General features: G+C 37.2%; 1 protein-coding gene and 1 long non-coding RNA gene across 3 annotated transcripts; one reads left to right on the forward strand and one right to left on the reverse strand.

Moving 5' to 3' along the window:
- Positions 1 to 414: 414 nt before the first annotated feature.
- On the reverse strand, positions 415 to 3,152 carry LOC126979950 (uncharacterized). Its single transcript, XR_007732922.1, has 3 exons — positions 2,625 to 3,152; positions 2,197 to 2,389; positions 415 to 877 (listed from the first exon to the last, which is right to left on the reverse strand). It is a non-coding gene; the product is annotated as an uncharacterized LOC126979950 (long non-coding RNA).
- Positions 452 to 17,556, forward strand: LOC126979945 (transcription initiation factor TFIID subunit 12-like). 2 transcript variants are annotated; one of them, XM_050829543.1, is made up of 4 exons: positions 452 to 856; positions 14,277 to 14,356; positions 14,608 to 14,800; positions 17,413 to 17,556. In XM_050829543.1, exons 1-4 carry the CDS (start codon positions 736 to 738, stop codon positions 17,538 to 17,540), a joined length of 522 nt encoding a protein of 173 aa, XP_050685500.1. In that variant the 5' UTR covers positions 452 to 735; the 3' UTR covers positions 17,541 to 17,556. The 2 variants fall into 2 exon arrangements, with proteins under 2 accessions (XP_050685500.1, XP_050685499.1); XM_050829542.1 differs by having other exon boundaries at positions 461 to 733; positions 14,154 to 14,356.
- Positions 17,557 to 19,472: the final 1,916 nt, after the last annotated feature.

Here is a 19,472-nt window from a genome sequence, read left to right on the forward strand (position 1 = left end):
ATTTTTTTATGCCAATATTTATGTTGTATCAATATATTTTTTGTTCTATGATATTTTTTATGTAACTTTAATGTACAATTGTTCAGAATGTTCAGGTTAAATTCTGTCAGTGTTGACAAATGATTAAGGATATGACTATCGGATTTGACTTATAGCATTATATGGCTATTCCAAAATGACTAATGAAAGACATGTATTTGAGGTATTTCTTAAATTTAGTAATTATACTAATGAAATTAGTATCTAACGGACTATACTGAAATAATACTAATGACTTAAACTAATCTATTTACCTATGTAAAATAATACTAATGACTTAAAACTAATCTATTTCACCTATGTAATATAAAACTGATGACTAGGCAGCATGGTCTCTGATCTTAGCCTGTTCTTTGTGGAACAAATAAAAAAATATTAATAATAATTTGTTTATTGATTTTTCCAATAAATTGTAATGATAACATGTTCTTATATATTTTGAACACATACTGATATTGTATACACATACATATGAATTTGAGCTATAATTTTCCATGAATTTGTAAACTATCACAATAAATATAGAAATCCTCAAAACAATAATTATAATCAAAGGAGAATTTACTTTATTCAGTTTCAAATTGAACTCTGGCTTTTGTTGTTATCTTATACTGTTAATGTTTAATTTTTGGAATAATTATAACACATTAACAATGGTAGTGTTGTAAGTGAATAAATTTGTTAAACATAGAAGGTATGTTGAATAATTCAATCTCGGGAGCAAACATGCCAAGCATCGGAAACATCAATCAAGGATCAAATCAATATGTTAATAACCCTTTGCAAAGCCCTCAATTGCAGTCCACATCATCACAAGGTTCACCTGTACAGCATAGTCCTGTAAGCCAATCACAAGTTTCTAATAAAAATAACCAAAGTGGTGATCAAGGGTGGGTCATTTCTTCATATATAATTTAGAAGTAAGTTCCTATACACATCATAGCGACTGCACATACTGCTATAAATTGTATTTGAGATGTCTTATAAAAATGTTGTCTAGTTTCCCGCAGCTATAGCTACTGTAATCCTATTATGATATTTGTATATAACATATATTTTTTGTTAAAAATGTGTTTTAGTTTGTTACTGCAGTATATACACTCAAAGTTTTTTTTTTAATTTTCAGCCTCTAACTAGACCAAGGTTGCAAGAGTTACATGGTCACAATTCAGTAGCTTAACCACTGGCATTTGTAGCATCTCTGTAATTAAAACATTAGCCCAGTACCGCTAGATCTCGTATTTAACAGTCGGTATTATAAGATATTCGTTGATCTAAGTTGATTTTGTAAACCTTGGAGGAGCATTGACTATTGCGGTGCCCACATTATGTTGCTGGCTACACTCCAAAGTTGAATACCATTAGTCCATATCGGTTTTAATATTAAATTGTATAACAATAATTTGTTATCAACGGACAACATTCAGTTACATCCCCATAAGCCATTGCATATTCCGTATTTAAAGTTCACCTTGTTTCTTTTCATTTTTATATGATGTTTCCAGGTCAGGCGCCTGTGTAGATAGATTCCTATATACTTAATGCACATGGTTTGTAGGTCGGATATAGTTGCCAAGTTAAACGCACAGGCAGTTACCCCTTCTCAGAGCAATTGGCAGCTCTGTAGTCACCATTTGCAGAGCCAATTCTAAGTTTCATCTAACTGATGCTGCAGTTTATTACTGGCAATCCCAGGTTCCACATTGACAGATGGAAATGCTATATTAACAGCATATGTCAACTGTAATACCATAGGCTTCTAAGTCACAGGTGAAATTATTGTATAGCACGGGGCCCAGAACGGAGCCTTGTGTCCATCACAGACATTCTGTGACATACAAAGATAAAAGAAGGAATAATGAGTGTGGCAGTTCATTCTTTAATTTAACCACTGGCCCCTTATGCTAAGCTCGGTTGAACAACTGTTGGATGTCGAGAGATGGTGACTTATAAAGAGGGTGAACACACATTTTTTTTTAAGGTACCCATGTAGTATTAGCCTGAAAAATTATGATTATTTGTTGTTTTTGCAATAGTTAAATCTCAATGATCTCTGTCTAAAATTGAGGGTCTTATCACTGAGTGTTATTGGGATATAACCTGATGACACAGTTTGCCATTTGCATAGAGAACTCTAAAAAAAATTTTATTTCCTACCTAAATGTAGTTGAACATCCTTTAACTCCTCAGTAGACACATGTCTGTGTTTAGCAAGACAGCAAGATGCATTTACTGCAACATCCAAAAAGTTATCAGCTAATTCCAGCAAAACTTCTTCAACCTCCTCATCTAGTTGTACTGTTGGGTCAACTTCTCGGACTAACTCTTGCAACCTTGGCCTGGTTAGAGGCTGAAAATTTAAAAAAAACTTTGAGTGTATATACTGCAGTAACAAACTAAAACACGTTTTTAATAAAAAATATATGTTATATACAAATATCATAATAGGATTACAGTGGCTATAGCTGCGGGAAACTGGACAACATTTTTATAAGACATCTCAATTACAATTTATAGCAGTATGTGCAGTAGCTATGATGTGTATAGGAACTTACTTCTAAATTATATATGAAGAAATGACCCACCTGTGACCCTTGATCACCACTTTGGTTATTTTTATTAGAAACTTGTGATTGGCTTACAGGATTATGCTGTACAGGTGAACCTTGTGATGATGTGGACTGTAATTGAGGGCTTTGCAAAGGGTTATTAACATATTGAATTGATCCTTGATTGATGTTTCCGATGCTTGGCATGTTTGCTCCCGAGATTGAATTATTCGACATACCTTCTAGGTTTAACAAATTTATTCACTTACAACACTACCGTTGTTAATGCTTTATAATTATTCAAAAAAAATTAAACATTAACAGTATAAGATAACAACAAAAGCCAGAGTTCAATTTGAAACTGAATAAAGTACATTCTCCTCTGATTATAATTATTGTTTTGAGGATTTCTATATTTATTGTGATAGTTTACAAAATTATGGGAAATTAAAGCTCAAATTCATATGTATGTGTATACAATATCAGTACGTGTTCAAAATATATAAGAATGTTATCATTACAATTTATTGGAAAAATCAATAAACAAGTTATTTCCCCAATTCATTGATATTTGACACTTGAATTTTTTTTTTAATTTCACTCCTTTTTGGAGACTTTGGCTCGCACATTCCATCCACCCGCCAGCTTCAAGTTTTCTTTCATCGATTCACATTGCAAATTTTCTTGTATGTTTTACTTCACAGTGCTTTTATTTATTTTAAGGTAGGGAAACGAATCACGTTACAAAAATGTACAACACGAGAATTTTGATATTTGATATGGTTAAGATAAATGTTAAGGTAAATAAATATATACAAAAAAAATAGATGAATACATTATTTACAATTTAATATTATTGCTATAAATATATCTAGAAAGTATACTATACAATATAGGATAAACAGAACTCAGGAGGGTTTTTTATAGAACTGGGGAAAGGGACACGGATGGAAATCAAACTATCTAAAAAGGAAGTTCGGTCATATTTTGGACAGGAAAAGAATAAGTGATCCAGATCCCCAAAGTCATGTCCGCATTCACATTGTGGACTATCTATAATACCCTTGCAAGCCATACCCACCTTGCAAGGTGGGCCGGACAAGTGGTGTGTCCTAGGCGCATTTTTATCAATATGGTGGTAATGATTTTATCAAGTTTAATGAGAGAGAACCATGACTTGTTAGGAATTATTTGTTGAATTTCGCAATAATTTTTGCCTTCAAATTGGCCACTTTCTGCCCAGACTTTAGCCCAGGAGGCCCTGAGATAAAGACCAGAAAGAATAGCTAAATCCTGAGTATATATTTTAAAGGGGAATTTGTCACCACACACCACAGCTTCATTTGCAAGTGTATCGGCTGTTTCGTTGCCTATTATGCCACAGTGGCTAGGTATCCAGACAAAAGTGACTGAAAGACATTTTGTTGAACACTCAAAGTTTACTTCAAATGTCTGCTATAATAGGAAAAAACTATTTTGATTTGAAGGGAAATCGCAAAAGAGCCTGTAAAGCACTCTTGGAATCACATATAATTAAACTATTATGAAGTTTACAAAGTAAAACATATTCTAATGCTTTGGCGATGCCAAGACATTCAGCAGTAAAAACTGATGTGTTAGATGGGCATTTTATTTTTTGGTCAATATTATATTGGGCATGATAAACTCTTACTCCTACAAAATCTTCTGACTTTTGTTTTGACGCATCGGTATAAATATGATGCCATCCTGGCCAGTTTTCTGTAACAACAGAATTAAAATAATTATTGGCATTATATTTTTAAATATTTGCAAGATAATGAACAGTCGGAATCGTAGAGAAGGCTTCATATTTACATTTAAATAAATCAAGCTTTGGAGACTGATGTATCGGGTAATGAATCGATTTATACCTCAAATAACTTTAACCCAGTATAATATTAAAATACCGTACAACGTTGCATCTATAATCGATATGTTCAACAATCCAGAAACCCTTAAAAATGGCAGTACTTCAAAATATTCTTCAATGGAACTATAGAAGCGCAGTTTCTAAAAAATCTGAAATAATATACTTAATAAACAAGTATAAGGCTTGTTTATTTGCACTCTCTGTGACTTGGCTTAAGCCAGGCTCCCCTTTTAAAATCCACGGATTTTCTTGCTTAAGAGATGATAGGTCTGATGGGTATGGTGGTGCCGCTTTACTTATCAGAAACACTATCTCTTTCTATCCTCTCTCAATTCCTACCTATAGTAATATTTCTATAATGTAGTTTCTATATATATTCCTTCCGCTTCTTCTTCAGCTCTTCACTACTTTAACAGTCTTATCACACGTCTTCCTCGTCCTTTTATAACCATAGGAGATTTCAACTCCCATCATATTTTTTGGGGATGTTCTATCTCTACATATTGTGGTGAAATGTTGTTAGACATACTTGATTCTCATAATATTTGTATACTTAATTCTGGTGCTCCTACCAGACGCACAGGACCAAATGAAAATATTAGTGCAATAGATCTTTCTCTTTCTTCGCCAAGTTTAGCTTCATGTATGGCATACGTTATCAAGTTCATATGGAAGTGAACATTTCCCAATTGTTGTTTCATTTCCGACTAATGATTCGCGTTACTTACAAAATTCTTACAGAAAGCCACGTTTGAAATATAAACTCAAAAATGAAAAATAATGGGATAAATTTAAAAGTGCCGTATACATTAATATTTCGAAGTTACCCAATTTATCGCATGGAGTTAATGATTGTAGCAATGCATTTCCAAGTGCACTTACTACAAGCTGCAGATGAAACATTCCCTTTGAAAAAGTCACCTAGTCGCCATATCCCTTCTCCACCTTGGTGGGATAAAGAATGTACTAAAATAGTTAAATTAAGAAAAGAGGCTGAGAATCGGTACAATAGAGACACGTCAGACGAGAACTTAAGCGCCGTGTCTAATGCTATATCAAGTGCACGCAAACTACTAAAAGAAAAAAAAATGCAGGGATGGAAAAAATTTTGCCTATCCATTTCTCCTCATGTTAATCCATCTATTGTTTGGCAAAATATAAGACGATTTAGAAATGGTATCAGTGATAATCGTATTATATCATTAGCTCCAAATTTAAGCGAAGCATTTCTGGATCGTCTAGCTCCCCCTTCAGTTCCGGAACACAACCATTTTTTAAAGTAATATTGCTTCGTACATCTTCCAAAACCAATGTATCATTAATTCTACCTTCACTATGCAAGAACTACAAAGTGCTTTAACTTCGATCAAAGACTCTGCCCCAGGTGAAGATGGTATTCCATATTCTTTTTTAGCAAACCTTAATGAAGCTTCTCTTCAGTATTACTTGGATTTAATTAATAAAATAATTCTATCGGGCAATGTTCCGCCTTCTTGGAAATCGCAAATTATTGTTCACATTCTTAAACCAGATAAGCCACCGAATCTAGCATCATCATATCGCCCAATAGCATTATCACCTCTAATCGCAATATTTGCTGAGAATTTGGTAAAAAATCGTCTTGAATGCTTCATTGCAAATCGTGGAATACTACCCGAATCACAGTTTGAATTCAGGAAAGGTAGGAGCACTTTGGATAGTGTGGGTACTTTTACGACAGATATACGATTGGCTTTTACACGTAATGAATCAGCTATTGCAGTCTTTTTAGACTTGCAATCAGCTTATGATAATGTCAATCTGCATATTCTTCAATATAAAATGAATAAGTTTGCTATTCCAGATATTCTAACTAACTTTATTATAAACCTTCTGTCAGGTAGAACAATAAAACTTGACCAACAACGGGATCAAAGTAGACTTGTGTGGAAAGGACTTCCACAAGGATCTGTACTCAGTCCGATACGTTTTAACCTATATACTCATGACTTGGAATCTTCACTTCCGAGCTCTATTAACATGATTTAATATGCTGATGATTTAGTAATATAAGCTGTTTGCGCCAGGGAATTTAAAGTGGACTGTATTAATAAAAAGGGCGGTACTCAGGTGAACAGAACAGGAATCATTGGAGTAAAGAGAATAGCCGGTACTCACCTCTTCTGCAAGATCCTGGGTTCTTCTATATTCGCCTGAGTGTGCTGGCGAACCACAAAATATATATCGCGGGACACTTAACGAAGAAATCACTACGATCTCACGGCAGCAAATCAACAGGAATACGAGGATTTCCTGGATTTATACTTAAATGTTGCGGGAGCTCAACCTTCGCGTGCTGTTACTTTACGGAATGTGTGTTTCGCCATACGACCATAGATGTCGCGGCTCGCGGTTTTTTCTTAACTTGTACCGGCTAAGTTGCTAGGATAAAGGTGTAAAGGAAAAGGTTGTGTGATATTTGGACAACTGGCGTTACCATTTCACCCCCCTTTGATGGGTCACCATTAAAAACCCTTCATAAGATAAGATACCTGAGACATGATAGAAGTTGTCAGCCGGAATGTTTTCCGTAATCTGAACAATGCGGTTGGCGACAAATGTTTGCCACTTATGCGGTGAGCTTTTAGTCCAGTATAACGCTACCTTAGAGTCGGTAAAGGCGTATACATCAATCGGACCATAATTGGAATAACTGTCGAGGACAGCGCGGTGTAACTTAACCATTAAAACCATAGCACATAGTTCTAAACGTGCAATTGTGACGGGTTTTGTCGGGCTGACTTTAGATTTAGCACATACTAATCGAACAGTATTGCCTGATGACGCGTTAACATGAGCGTAGATCACTGACCCATAAGCCCGTTCACTAGCGTCAGAAAATCCTAAGAGTGTAACTTTACAACCAATAAATACACCAAAATGTCGCGGTACGCGGAAGTCATTAAGAGACGGCAACTCTAAACAGAATTGTTTCCACTGTTTTATAATATAAGAAGGCAGTTCATCATCCCATTGGAGCCCGAGCTGCCAAAGTTATTTTATCAATAACTTGGCGTTTACAATGGTGGGAGCAACGAAACCCATTATATCCCTTAGGCGGGCACCTGACGACAAGATGGAGCGCTTAGTACACTTCTCATCTGCGGCGGGAGTGGTAACTTTAAAATAGAAAGCATCATCAACGTAATGCCAATGCAAGCCTAATATATTGTGTTGCATGGCTTTGTCAAATTCAACATCACAGGGAATTTTATGAGTGTCAGGAATATGTTTTAAGACAGTTTGACTGTTACTATTCCATTTGATGAGATCCCACTGTGCGCCCTTGAACAAGTAAATAAGTTGACGTGCAGTAGCGACTGCTTCTCGTTCAGTGGGAACCGAGAATGCGTGATCATCCATATATTGAGATGAAAGCGCTATAGCACTCGCGAGCGGGTATTTTTCTCCGTCGTCTTCTATGAGTTGCTTTACTGTACGCAACGCATGGTACGAGGACGACGCTAAGCCGAAACAAACTCTTTGAAAATAATATAAGTGCAACGGTTCGTCAGGATGAAAGCGGTATAAAAAACATTGATAGCGGCGGTCAGATTCGCGCATACCTACCTGCAAGAACTGTAGGCGGCAGTCTGTCGTCATAGCAACGGCATGAAAACGAAAATTCAAAATAATTTTTATTAAGTCGCCTTGCAAGTTCGGCCCTGTATGCAGTATATCATTAAGCGATATCTTACTTCCAGTAGTAGGGGTGGAGGCGTCCATAACAATACGTAAACGAGTGGATATTTTGTCTTCACGGACTACACAAAAATGCGGAATAACGTAAATCGGATCGTGAATATCATAGCGCGGTGCGGGTGCGATGTAATTTCTCGTGATATACTCTCGTATAACATCATCATAAGCCAATCTTAATTTCGGCGATCCTTCTAATTTTCTTTCGAGACACAGAAAGCGCCTACGTGTGATATCGAAAGAGTCACCAAGTGTGTACACATCCCCTTTGAACGGAAGGGCAACTATGTATCTCCCACTACAGGGATCGCGGGTTGTGGTTTCTTTATAAAATATTTCGCATTCAACATCTTCTGGGTGTTGAATGGGCGGCGTGGAGGGAGAATCTTCAAGCTCCCAGAATCGCTTGACTAAGGAGTCAATAGCGACAGGCTCTTGAGCAGCACAACAAGTCAGAACATGTTGTGAATGATATGTAGATATTGTAGGTACGGAACCCATTAACACGTACCCTAAAAACGTGCGGAACGCGGAAGGTCCCGGTGAGCCACGGGGTGCGGATATTATTTCTTTATAGAAATAAATGCGGGTATATAGAAGCACCTATTAAGGCGTCAATATTATTAGATACTCCGAAGGACTCGTCAGCCAGCGGTAATTGCGATAAGCGTGATAACACGGACTGGTCTATCGCAGCGGTAGGTAAGAGATCGGTAATCTGATCAACAACGAGCGGTGAAAAATCAAAATAAATGTTGTTGTCAAAGCGGGAATAAAACCTTAAATTAATAAGCGAATTATGAATTATTTTTTGTACGCCACCGAACCCTTTCACAACAATACGTTCGGTGCTTAGCGGTTGATGCGTGATGAACTGACATTGCGATCCGGAGTCTAAAAGTATTCTATTGACTTGCGGTTTATTATTAATATCGTAAACAATAACTTGAGCGGTTGGTAATAATACAGCGGTGTTTGTTTTCTGAAATTTCTCGCACATAGTGCAACATTGTTACGCACGGCGATATGCTCGTCACCACGGGTGTCCGAATGTCGCGGTGATGGCTGTGATGGTGATATTTCTCTGGTAAAATGTATGATGGTTTGATTTACAAACGCGAGATGATGTACGAGAAGAACAATTACTAACGCGGTGGCTAAGACTTAAGCAGTTTATATAAGCCCGGTTTTCTTTCATTAATTTCAATCGCTCCTGAGGAGACATTTTATTGAGCTCCTGCCATTTGAATAAATGTTGATGAGTAATGTTCTTACACAAACATTTGCGGGAAGCAGCGGCAGTATTGAGATACGTTTGATAAGTCGGGGCGGTGTTATTGGAACGGCGGTTATTATTATTACTTCGCGAAGTACTAACAATCGCCGTAGTACCTTGCGAACGTTCCAACACTTTAACGCGGGACTGTATAAATTCGACCAACCTATCAAAGCTAGTCATCTCGGATCCACACTGGGTCTCGAATACACGCAACGTCTCAAAATCTAGCCTTTTACATGCAATATGTACTAATATTAAATCACTGAGATTTTCTAACTTTAAGTTTTGCAATTACAAAATTATCATTAAATGAATAAAAGTTAAACGCGGAACCTGATTTTATTGCTTTAAATCCTAACATTTGATTTATATAAGCAGAGACGAGCAACCTCTTGTCGTCGTACTTGTCTGTTAGGGTTTTCAAGATTATGTTATAATTCTCAGCGCTCGGAGAAATACTCGAGATCACACTAAGAACCTTTGATGACAGTTTTCCTAACAAATAATATAGCCTTTCAGTATCTGATAAACACGGATTGTCATGCACGGTAGCCTTGAAACTATAATAAAACAAAGGAAAGTCGCGAATATCACCCGAGAAGTTTGGTAATTCTATAGGCGCTAACTTAGGTCTAGACTTATGTATAACGTTCATTAGAACGCGACGCGACGCTCGATTGCACTGTGTATTGAGTCTGTAATCGTTTAACGCGACTATATAAAGATTCAAATGCTACTAGACTACTATAGTCAGGCTTTGCGGATGGCGTTAAATATAATAAGCGGGCGTTATATTTCTTTAACGTTTGTTTATACTCATTACGAAGTTCGTCAATATTCGCGGATTCATCTAGGAATCTTTCCCTAGCGGCGGTATCAATATCAATACTTTTCTGTGATAAATCGTATATATTTTGTACTATTTGAAAGCTTGCTTCGCGTTCAGCTTGTAGCATGACCAATTCCGAATCCATCTCGCCTTCGGAATCCGAAGATATACGAGGATCTTTCTTAGGTGGCATTGTTTATAATCTAAAATAATACAAATCAAATTTGAAGGTAGTTCTAATAATGAGAATGCGACGAAATTAAATATGTCGCTTTCAATCTGTGTTTGCTCTCGACTCCCTTACTCGGGTGGATTATAATGCATGACACTTCAAATGAATGAATTTTGTGCCATGTGTATGCAAATTGCAATTAGGTATTATTTGATATCAATTTATGTAATTACTATTTAATTAGATTAACAATAAACTATATAATATTATGCGGGGTTACGTGCTACTAATTAACACGGCGGGAAGTTAAATATACTATTGCAAACACGTTTGCACGCAGTTGTAACTTTTAAAGAAATCTATGGATATTTAATCAAATTAACTTATTTAAATCACTAATTGAGACCTTATTAATGTACTCAATAGGGCGGTTATAATGTTTTATGCGGAATAATTGCCGATAACTGGCTGTAACGCGGTATGATTTAATGCAGTAGGTACATAACCTTAACTATAAAATTCTAAAAGCCTCAAATCGGGCTCGAAGAACCACAAATATGGTTGCGCCAGGGAATTTAAAGTGGACTGTATTAATAAAAAGGGCGGTACTCAGGTGAACAGAACAGGAATCATTGGAGTAAAGGGAATAGCCGGTACTCACCTCTTCTGCAAGATCCTGGGTTCTTCTTTATTCGCCTGAGTGTGCTGGCGAACCACAATATATATATCGTGGGACACTTAACGAAGAAATCACTAAGATGTCACGGCGGCATTTGCCGGATTTTTCAGATTTCTTATTCGTATTCAACAGGAATACGAGGATTTCCTGAATTTATACTTAAATGTTGCGGGAGCTCAACCTTCGCGTGCGGTTACTTGACGGAATGTGTGTTTCGCCATACGACCATAGATGTCACGGCTCGCGGTTTTTTCTTATCTTGTACCGGCTAAGTTGCTAGGATAAAGGTGTAAGGGGTAAAGGAAAAGGTTGTGCGTTATTTGGACAACTGGCGTTACCAATAAGCCATGGGTAACACATTTAGTTCATTATGTAGCCAAATATCAAATTCCTTAGATTGTTTAAAACTTTGGATGAATGAAAATGGTCTCAGCATTTCACCTCTTAAAAGTCCGGTAGTTATCTTCACGCGTCATCGTTTACATCCTCCAATTTTCATATTTTAAGATAATCGTCGAATACCAACTAATAACCATGTCAAGTTTTTGGCAGTGGTTTTAGATTCAAAATTGACAAAAATGGCTCATTGTGAATACGTAGTTACTAAATGTGAAAAGCTTCTTAATTTAATGCAATGCCTCTCTGGTGTTTGGTGGGGTGCACATCCGTTTTCCCTGAAGCTACTTTACAAGGCTACAAGTACGGAGTATCCTTGATTACGGAACCTTCTTGTTAAAACCCTGTAATTTACCAGGTCTAAGGCAACTAGATTCTATCCAATCAAAAGCTATGAGAATAATAACTGGAGCCATGAAATCTAGTTCTTTGAATGCATAACAAGTAGAGTGTAACGAACCCGCGCTTTATTTAAGGCGCCAGTTTTTGTCTGATCGTCTATTTTTTCGTGTTTTATAATTTTCAAATAGCCCCTTGATAACCAAATTAAATACTCTCACGGATCTCATTGAATCATCAAGTTATTGGAATAACAAGCCACTCCCTTGTTTGGTAAAAAGTTATTTGAGGTATAAATCGATTCATTACCCGATACATCGGTCTCCAAAGCATGATTTATTTAAATGTAAATATGAAGCCTTATCTACGATTCCGACTGTTCATTATCTTGCAAATATTGAAAAATATAATGCCAATAATTATTTTAATTCTGTTGTTAAAGAAAACTGGCCAGGATGGCATCACATTTATACCGATGCGTCAAAACAAAAGTCAGAAGATTTTGTAGGAGTAGGAGTTTATCATGCCCAATATAATATTGTCCAAAAAATAAAATGCCCATCTAACACGTCAGTTTTTACTGCTGAATGTCTTGGCATCGCCAAAGCATTAGAATATGTTTTACTTTGTAAACTTCATAATAGTTTAGTTATATGTGATTCCAAGAGTGCTTTACAGGCTCTTTTGCGATTTCCCTTCAAATCAAAATCATTTTTTCCTATTATAGCAGACATTAGAAGTAAACTTTGAGTGTTCAACAAAATGTCTTTCAGTCACTTTTGTCTGGATACCTAGCCACTGTGGCATAATAGGCAACGAAACAGCCGATACACTTGCAATTGAAGCTGTAGTGTGTGGTGATAAATTCCCCTTTAAAATATATACTCAGGATTTAGCTGTTCTTTCTGGTCTTTATCTCAGGGCCTCCTGGGGTAAAGTCTGGGCAAAAAGTGGCCAATTTAAAGGCAAAAATTATTGCGAAATTCAACAAATAATTCCTAACAAGTTCATGGTTCTCTGTCATAAACTTGATAAAATCATTACCACCATATTGATAAGAATGCGCCTAGGACACACCACTTGTCCAGCCCACCTTGCAAGGTTTCATATTATAGATAGTCCACAATGTGAATGCGGACATGACTTTGGGGATCTGGATCACTTATTCTTTTACTGTCCAAAATATGACCGAACTTCCTTTTTAGATAGTTTGATTTCCATCCGTGTCCCTTTCCCCACTTCTATAAAAACCCTCCTGAGTTCTGTTTATATTGTATAGTATACTTTCTAGATATATTTATAGCAATAATATTAAATTGTAAATAATGTATTCATCTATTTTTTTTTGTATATATTTATTTACCTTAACATTTATCTTAACCATATCAAATATCAAAATTCTCGTGTTGTACATTTTTGTAACGTGATTCGTTTCCCTACCTTAAAATAAATAAAAACACTGTGAAGTAAAACATACAAGAACATTTGCAATGTGAATCGATGAAAGAAAACTTGAAGCTGGCGGGTGCATGGAATTACCAGTGGGAGGCTCCTTTGCACGGGATGCCGGCTAGATTATAGGTACCACAATGGCGCCTATTTCTGCCGTGAAGCAGTAATGTGTAAGCATTACTGTGTTTCGGTCTGAAGGGCGCCGTAGCTAGTGTAATTACTGGGCCTATGAGACTTAACATCTTATGTCTCAAGGTGACGAGCGCAATTGTAGTGCCGCTCAGTTTTTGGGTTTTTCAAGAATCCTGAAAGGCACTGCATTGTAATGGGCAGGGCGTATCAATTACCTTCAGTTGAGCGTCCTGTTCGTCTCGTTCCGTATTGGCATAAAAAAAAATGGAATGTGCGAGCCAAAGTCTCTAAATAGGAGTGAAATTAAAAAAAAAATTTCAAGTGTCAAATCTCAATGAATTGGGGAAATAATTTGTTTATTGATTTTTCCAATAAATTGTAATGATAACATTGTCTTATATATTTTGAACACGTACTGATATTGTATACACATACATATGAATTTGAGCTTTAATTTCCCATAATTTTGTAAACTCAAAACAATAATTATAATCAAAGGAGAATTTACTTTATTCAGTTTCAAATTGAACTCTGGCTTTTGTTGTTATCTTATACTGTTAAATTAAACATTAACAGTATACTGTTAATGTTTTTGGAATAATTATAAAGCATTAACAACGGTAGTGTTGTAAGTGAATAAATTAGTGAAACATAGAAGGTATGTCGAATAATTCAATCTCGGGAGCAAACATGCCAAGCATCGGAAACATAAATCAAGGATCAATTCAATACGCTAATAACCCTTTGCAAAGCCCTCAATTACAGTCGACATCATTACAAGGTTCACCTGTACAGCATAGCCCTGTAAGCCAATCACAAGTTTCTAATAAAAATAACCAAAGTGGTGATCAAGGGTCACAGGTGGGTCATTTCTTCATATATAATTTAGAAGTAAGATCCTATACACATCATAGCGACTGCAGATACTGCTATAAATTGATGAGAGTCTGTCGGAGATGTCTTATTAAAATGTTGTCTAGTTTCCCGCAGCTATAGCCACTATTACAGTGCAGTTATAGCCTATTTTGTTATTTGTATATAACATTTTTTATTAAAAATGTGTTTTAGTTTGTTACTGCAGTATATACACAAGTTTTTTTTTAAATTTTCAGCCTCTAACCAGACCAAGGTTGCAAGAGTTAGTCCGAGAAGTTGACCCAACAGTACAACTAGATGAGGAGGTTGAAGAAGTTTTGCTGGAATTAGCTGATGACTTTTTGGATGTTGCAGTAAATGCATCTTGCTGTCTTGCTAAACACAGACATGCGTCTACTGTGGAGTTAAAGGATGTTCAACTACATTTAGGTAGGAAATATAATTTTTTTTTAGAGTTCTCTCTGCAAATGGCAAACTGTGTCATCAGGTTATATCTCAATAACACTGAGTGATAAGACCGTCAATTTTAGACAGAGATCATTGAGATTCAACTATTGCAAAAACAACAAATAATCATAGTTTTTCAGTTTAATACTACATGGGTACCTTAAAAAAATGTGTGTTCACCCTCCCTATAAGTCACCAGCTCTCAACATCCAACAGGTGTTCAACCTAGTTTAGGATAAGGGGCTAATGGTTAAATTGAAAAATGAACTGCCACACTCATTATTCCTTCTTTCATCTTCGTATGTCACAGAACGCCTGTGATGGACACAAGATGATGCAAGATCAGAGTTACACAAAATTCAAGCTGGAATACCACAAGGCTCGGTTCTGGGACCAGTGCTATAATTATTTCATCTGTAACTTACGAGTAGCCCATGGAATTACATTTGCAAAATATGCTGACAATATAGCATTTGGGCACCGCAATAGTCAACGCTCCTCCATGGTTAACAAAATCAACTTAGATCCATGAATATCTTATAATACCGACTGCTAAATCCGAGATCTAGCGGTACCATGCTAATGTTTTAATTACAGAGATGCTACAAATGCCAGTGGTTAAGCTACTGAAACATTACCACATATTATAAGAAGGAGGCACGGCATTGGACGTTTCACTGTAACGTCATAGTTCCTTCAAATTTTGCTCATGGTCTTGGTGACCAATAGCAGAAACAATTAATCAAAAAAAAAAACCGGTAGGCGATATGACAGATAACTTATCAAGGAGTTTGTTTATCGTCAGTTTAAAACAAAATATAAATTGTAAACTAATATTATTAATTTGTTCAGTATAAATTATTAATTTTTGTTTACAATTCAAGTAAAATTTAAATAAAATCATTATTTCGAACTAACAAAGTAATCTTCTAACAGTTTCTTCTCGCAAGGGGAACCTAAACTCATAATAGACCGTCTCGCGACTACAATCTACATTGAAGTTGGAGGTGACAGTAAATCACGATATAATTACAGTTCACGTTAAATACGTCGATTCCTATCCGCTAACGGACTCCTGACTCAACTCTGCGCGAGGGGCAGAGCATGGTGGCTTATTGTTATGTTAAGAAGTTGTTTAAATTATCCGGACTTTCCCTGTATCCCAAGTTACCCTGATGTACCTTATTATATTCTGGTAATAAGATAAAAAAGGGGTTTTTTGTAACGAATTTTAATACAAATTACTCAAAATTCACAGACAAGCTCAGAACTAAATTATTAATTCTAAACTTAAATACATCGATTCGTTAAGCTTCTAAGAATAATGATAAAACGACAAATTAATATTCGAATAAAAATTGGGCAGAGTAATGCCCTTACTTTTTTTTTAATGGACAAAGGAGGACAAGTGAGCGTACGGGTCACCTGGTGTTAAATCACTGCCGCCCACAGTCTCTTGCAACACCAGAGGAATCACAGGAGCGATGCCGGCCTTTAAGGAAGGTGTACGCGCTTTTTTTTCAAGGTACCCATGTCGTATCGTCCCGGAAACACCGCACAAGGAAGCTCATTCCACAGCTTTGTAGTACGTGGAAGAAAGCTCCTTGAAAACCGCACTGTGGAGGACCGACACACATCCAGATGGTGGGGATGATATCCTAACTTGTGGCATGTGCGAAGGTGGAATTCAGCGGCAAGAATCAGATTACACAGCTCTTCGGAACACTCCCCGTGATAAATGCGGTAGAAGACACACAATGAAGCGACGTCGCTACGCAACGCCAAGTGATCCAGCCGTTCACAGAGCACTGGGTCCCCGACAATTCGAGCTGCTCTACGTTGGACGCGGTCAAATGGATCGAGCTGATACTGGGGTGCGGCAGACCAGAGATGACAGCAATACTCCATGTGTGGCCGGACCTGTGCTTTGTAGAGCGTTAGAATGGACCGGCTTGAAGTATTGCTGTGCTCCATTGATGACGCCCAGCTTCTTTGAAGCCAATTTGGCTTTTCTCTCCAGATGGCCGCGGAGAATTCCGATACTAGACTTGAGTCTTCTGGGGGTTAAATTGGACAAGGTTCAATTTACCCCATTCCGCGACCTTCTCGAGAGAGGACTCGATAGAAGACACATGTTTCTCCCGGCACTGGTCGACGATTTCCCGAGAGTGACCTGCATGGCCCGTGTATATGCATCACCAGTGCTGTCGTCTGCATAGCAATGTATGTTGGAGATGTCCAACATAACATTGATATGCAGAAGAGACAGTGTCGGAGATAGCAGACAGCCTTGGGGCACTCCAGCGTTCACAGGCTTGGGATTCAGCAATAACCGTCGATAACGACCTGTATGCTGCGCCCAGTGAGGAAGCTGGAGTTCCACTTGCAAAAGCTCTCGGGAAGCCTAAATGATGGAAGTTTTGAGAGAAGCGCCTTATGCCATACACAATCAAAGGTATTCGCTATATCCGGGCTAACTGCCAGGCCTTCCCCCTTGCTTTCGATAGCCGCCGTATAGAAACAGTGCCTTTTATAGTCATCTTCACCGTTGACACTTGTCACTTTCTATAGTATAATGGAATATATAATTGCAGAAAGACAATGGAATATGTGGATACCTGGATTCGGTAACGACGAGCTGCGGCCATACAAAAGAGCAGCGGTCACCGAAGCTCACAAACAGCGAATGGCTCTTATCCGGAAGACTATGAAAAAATATTAAATAAGCATTCTTAATATTGTTTTGTTTTAGTTCTATTTCATTATTTAACACAAAAAAATCATCAAAAGCCGTTTAGGAGGTAAATCAATTGTGAAACTTAACCATTGTCGAGTCCACCTGAAGACACACACCAATCTCAAATTCACTGGAACACATAAAAAATCATCAAAATCGGTCCAGCCGTTTAATAGGTAGTTCAATTGTGAATCTAAACCATTCTTGGATCCACCTGAAGACACACGGAAAGTTTCATTAAAATTGGTCCAGCCGTTTAGGAGGAGTTCAGTTACAACAGACGCACAAAAGAAATATATGTAATAAGATATATGGATGGAATTGAGAATCTAAACCAATCTCAAATTCACTGGAACACACAAAAAATAACCAAAATCGGTCCAGCCGCTTAGGACGTAGTTCAATTGTGAATCTAAACCATGTTTGAATCCACTTGAAGAAACATAGAAAGTTTCATCAAAATCGGTCTAGCCGTTTAGGAGTTCAGTTACAACAGATGCACAAAAGAAATATATATATTAAGATTTTCAGGGACCATACAGTCTTTGACAAATGATGTACATGATCTAGTTAAAATTAATATCGACAATGAGTCCCATGCAGGTAAGTTAAGAAAGTTTTTAAAGTATAGACAACTTATACATAGTTTCATCACAACTTTGACAATTATCTGAAAAGAGTACAATATTTTTCATGTACGAGGGAGCACTGAAAATTTCGGGAATCAAGGAAGTGACACAACATTACTATTTAAAAATGTATTTATTGCTTTTCGAAGTATTCTCCGCGAAATTTGACACATTTTTCCATACGATGGAACTAATCATTGAAGCAACCATTCCATTCGGAAGTTGGGGTCTCCAAAATGGCCGTTTTGTAGGCGTCCACAGCTTCTTCAGGTGATGAAAATCTCTGACCACGCAATTTATTCTCTATTTTAGGGAAAGTATAGAAACTTAGGTCGGGGCTGTACGGCGGATGGTTCTAATAATTCTGTTTTCTTGCTCTAAAAACTTTTGTTCTGTGCGCGGTGTGAGAACTCGCATTGTCGTGATGGAGGATGATGCGACGGTTGCAGTTCTCTATACGGAGATCAGAAACGACCTGTGGCAAACAAATGCTAGCATACCATTCTGCATTAACCGTTCTTTGTCCCTCAAGAGGAATAGTCGCAACATGGTCGGTTTTGGAGACAAACGTGGCCACCATTTTTTTTGCAACACTCCGTGAACAAACAATTTTTGTTGGCTTTAACTCATTTTCGAACACCCAAACTCGTGACTGGTTTTTTGTTTCAGGTTCGTACGCATATATCCAGGATTCGTCACCTGATACGATGTTGTATACAGCATTTGAGGATCCTGCGTGGAATCTTTCGAGAGTTCGGACGCACCATGTAACGTGAGCCGCTTTTTGCTCTTCACAGAGCAAATGCGGTACCCATCGGGAAAACAACTTTTTTTACACCTAATTGTTCATGCAAGATTATTTGTATTTGACTCATGCCAATATCTAAAGTTGCCTGAATTTCGCGGTATGTCACATGTCGATCTTCCTCAATCAGATTTCGCACAGCATCAACGTTTTCTTTGGTGACTGCAGTTTTTGGACGACCTTGACGGTGATCATCACTGAGCTTGACACATTCACGTTGAAATTCAGCAAACCAGCGATAAATTGTGGTTTTGGATGGGCGTTCATCACCAAGTGCAGAAATCATCCGGTCAACACACTGTTTTTGTGTTAAACCACTTCGAAAGTCATAATAAATCATCGCTCTAAAATTTTCTCAAGTCAATTCCATTTTCTCAACGACTAAACAAGTTTGAAAAGATCTTTTGACAAGACCGAGAATCTTTTTTTAAATAAAAAAATGGTATTCGATTTTTAAAACCATGGAGTTTTCAATTAAAAAGA

Source organism: Leptidea sinapis, chromosome 4 (assembly GCF_905404315.1).
Source record: "Leptidea sinapis chromosome 4, ilLepSina1.1, whole genome shotgun sequence".
In the NCBI taxonomy this organism is placed as follows: Eukaryota; Metazoa; Arthropoda; class Insecta; order Lepidoptera; family Pieridae; genus Leptidea; species Leptidea sinapis.

Coding starts and splice junctions, on each gene's coding strand:
- LOC126979945 (XM_050829543.1), top strand. CDS start 736: ATGTTGAATAATTCAATCTCGGGAGCAAACATGCCAAGCATCGGAAAC. Junction 14,357..14,607: donor GTGGTGATCAAGGGTCACAG/GTGGGTCATTTC, acceptor TTAAATTTTCAG/CCTCTAACCAGACCAAGGTT. Junction 14,801..17,412: donor GGATGTTCAACTACATTTAG/GTAGGAAATATA, acceptor ATATAATTGCAG/AAAGACAATGGAATATGTGG.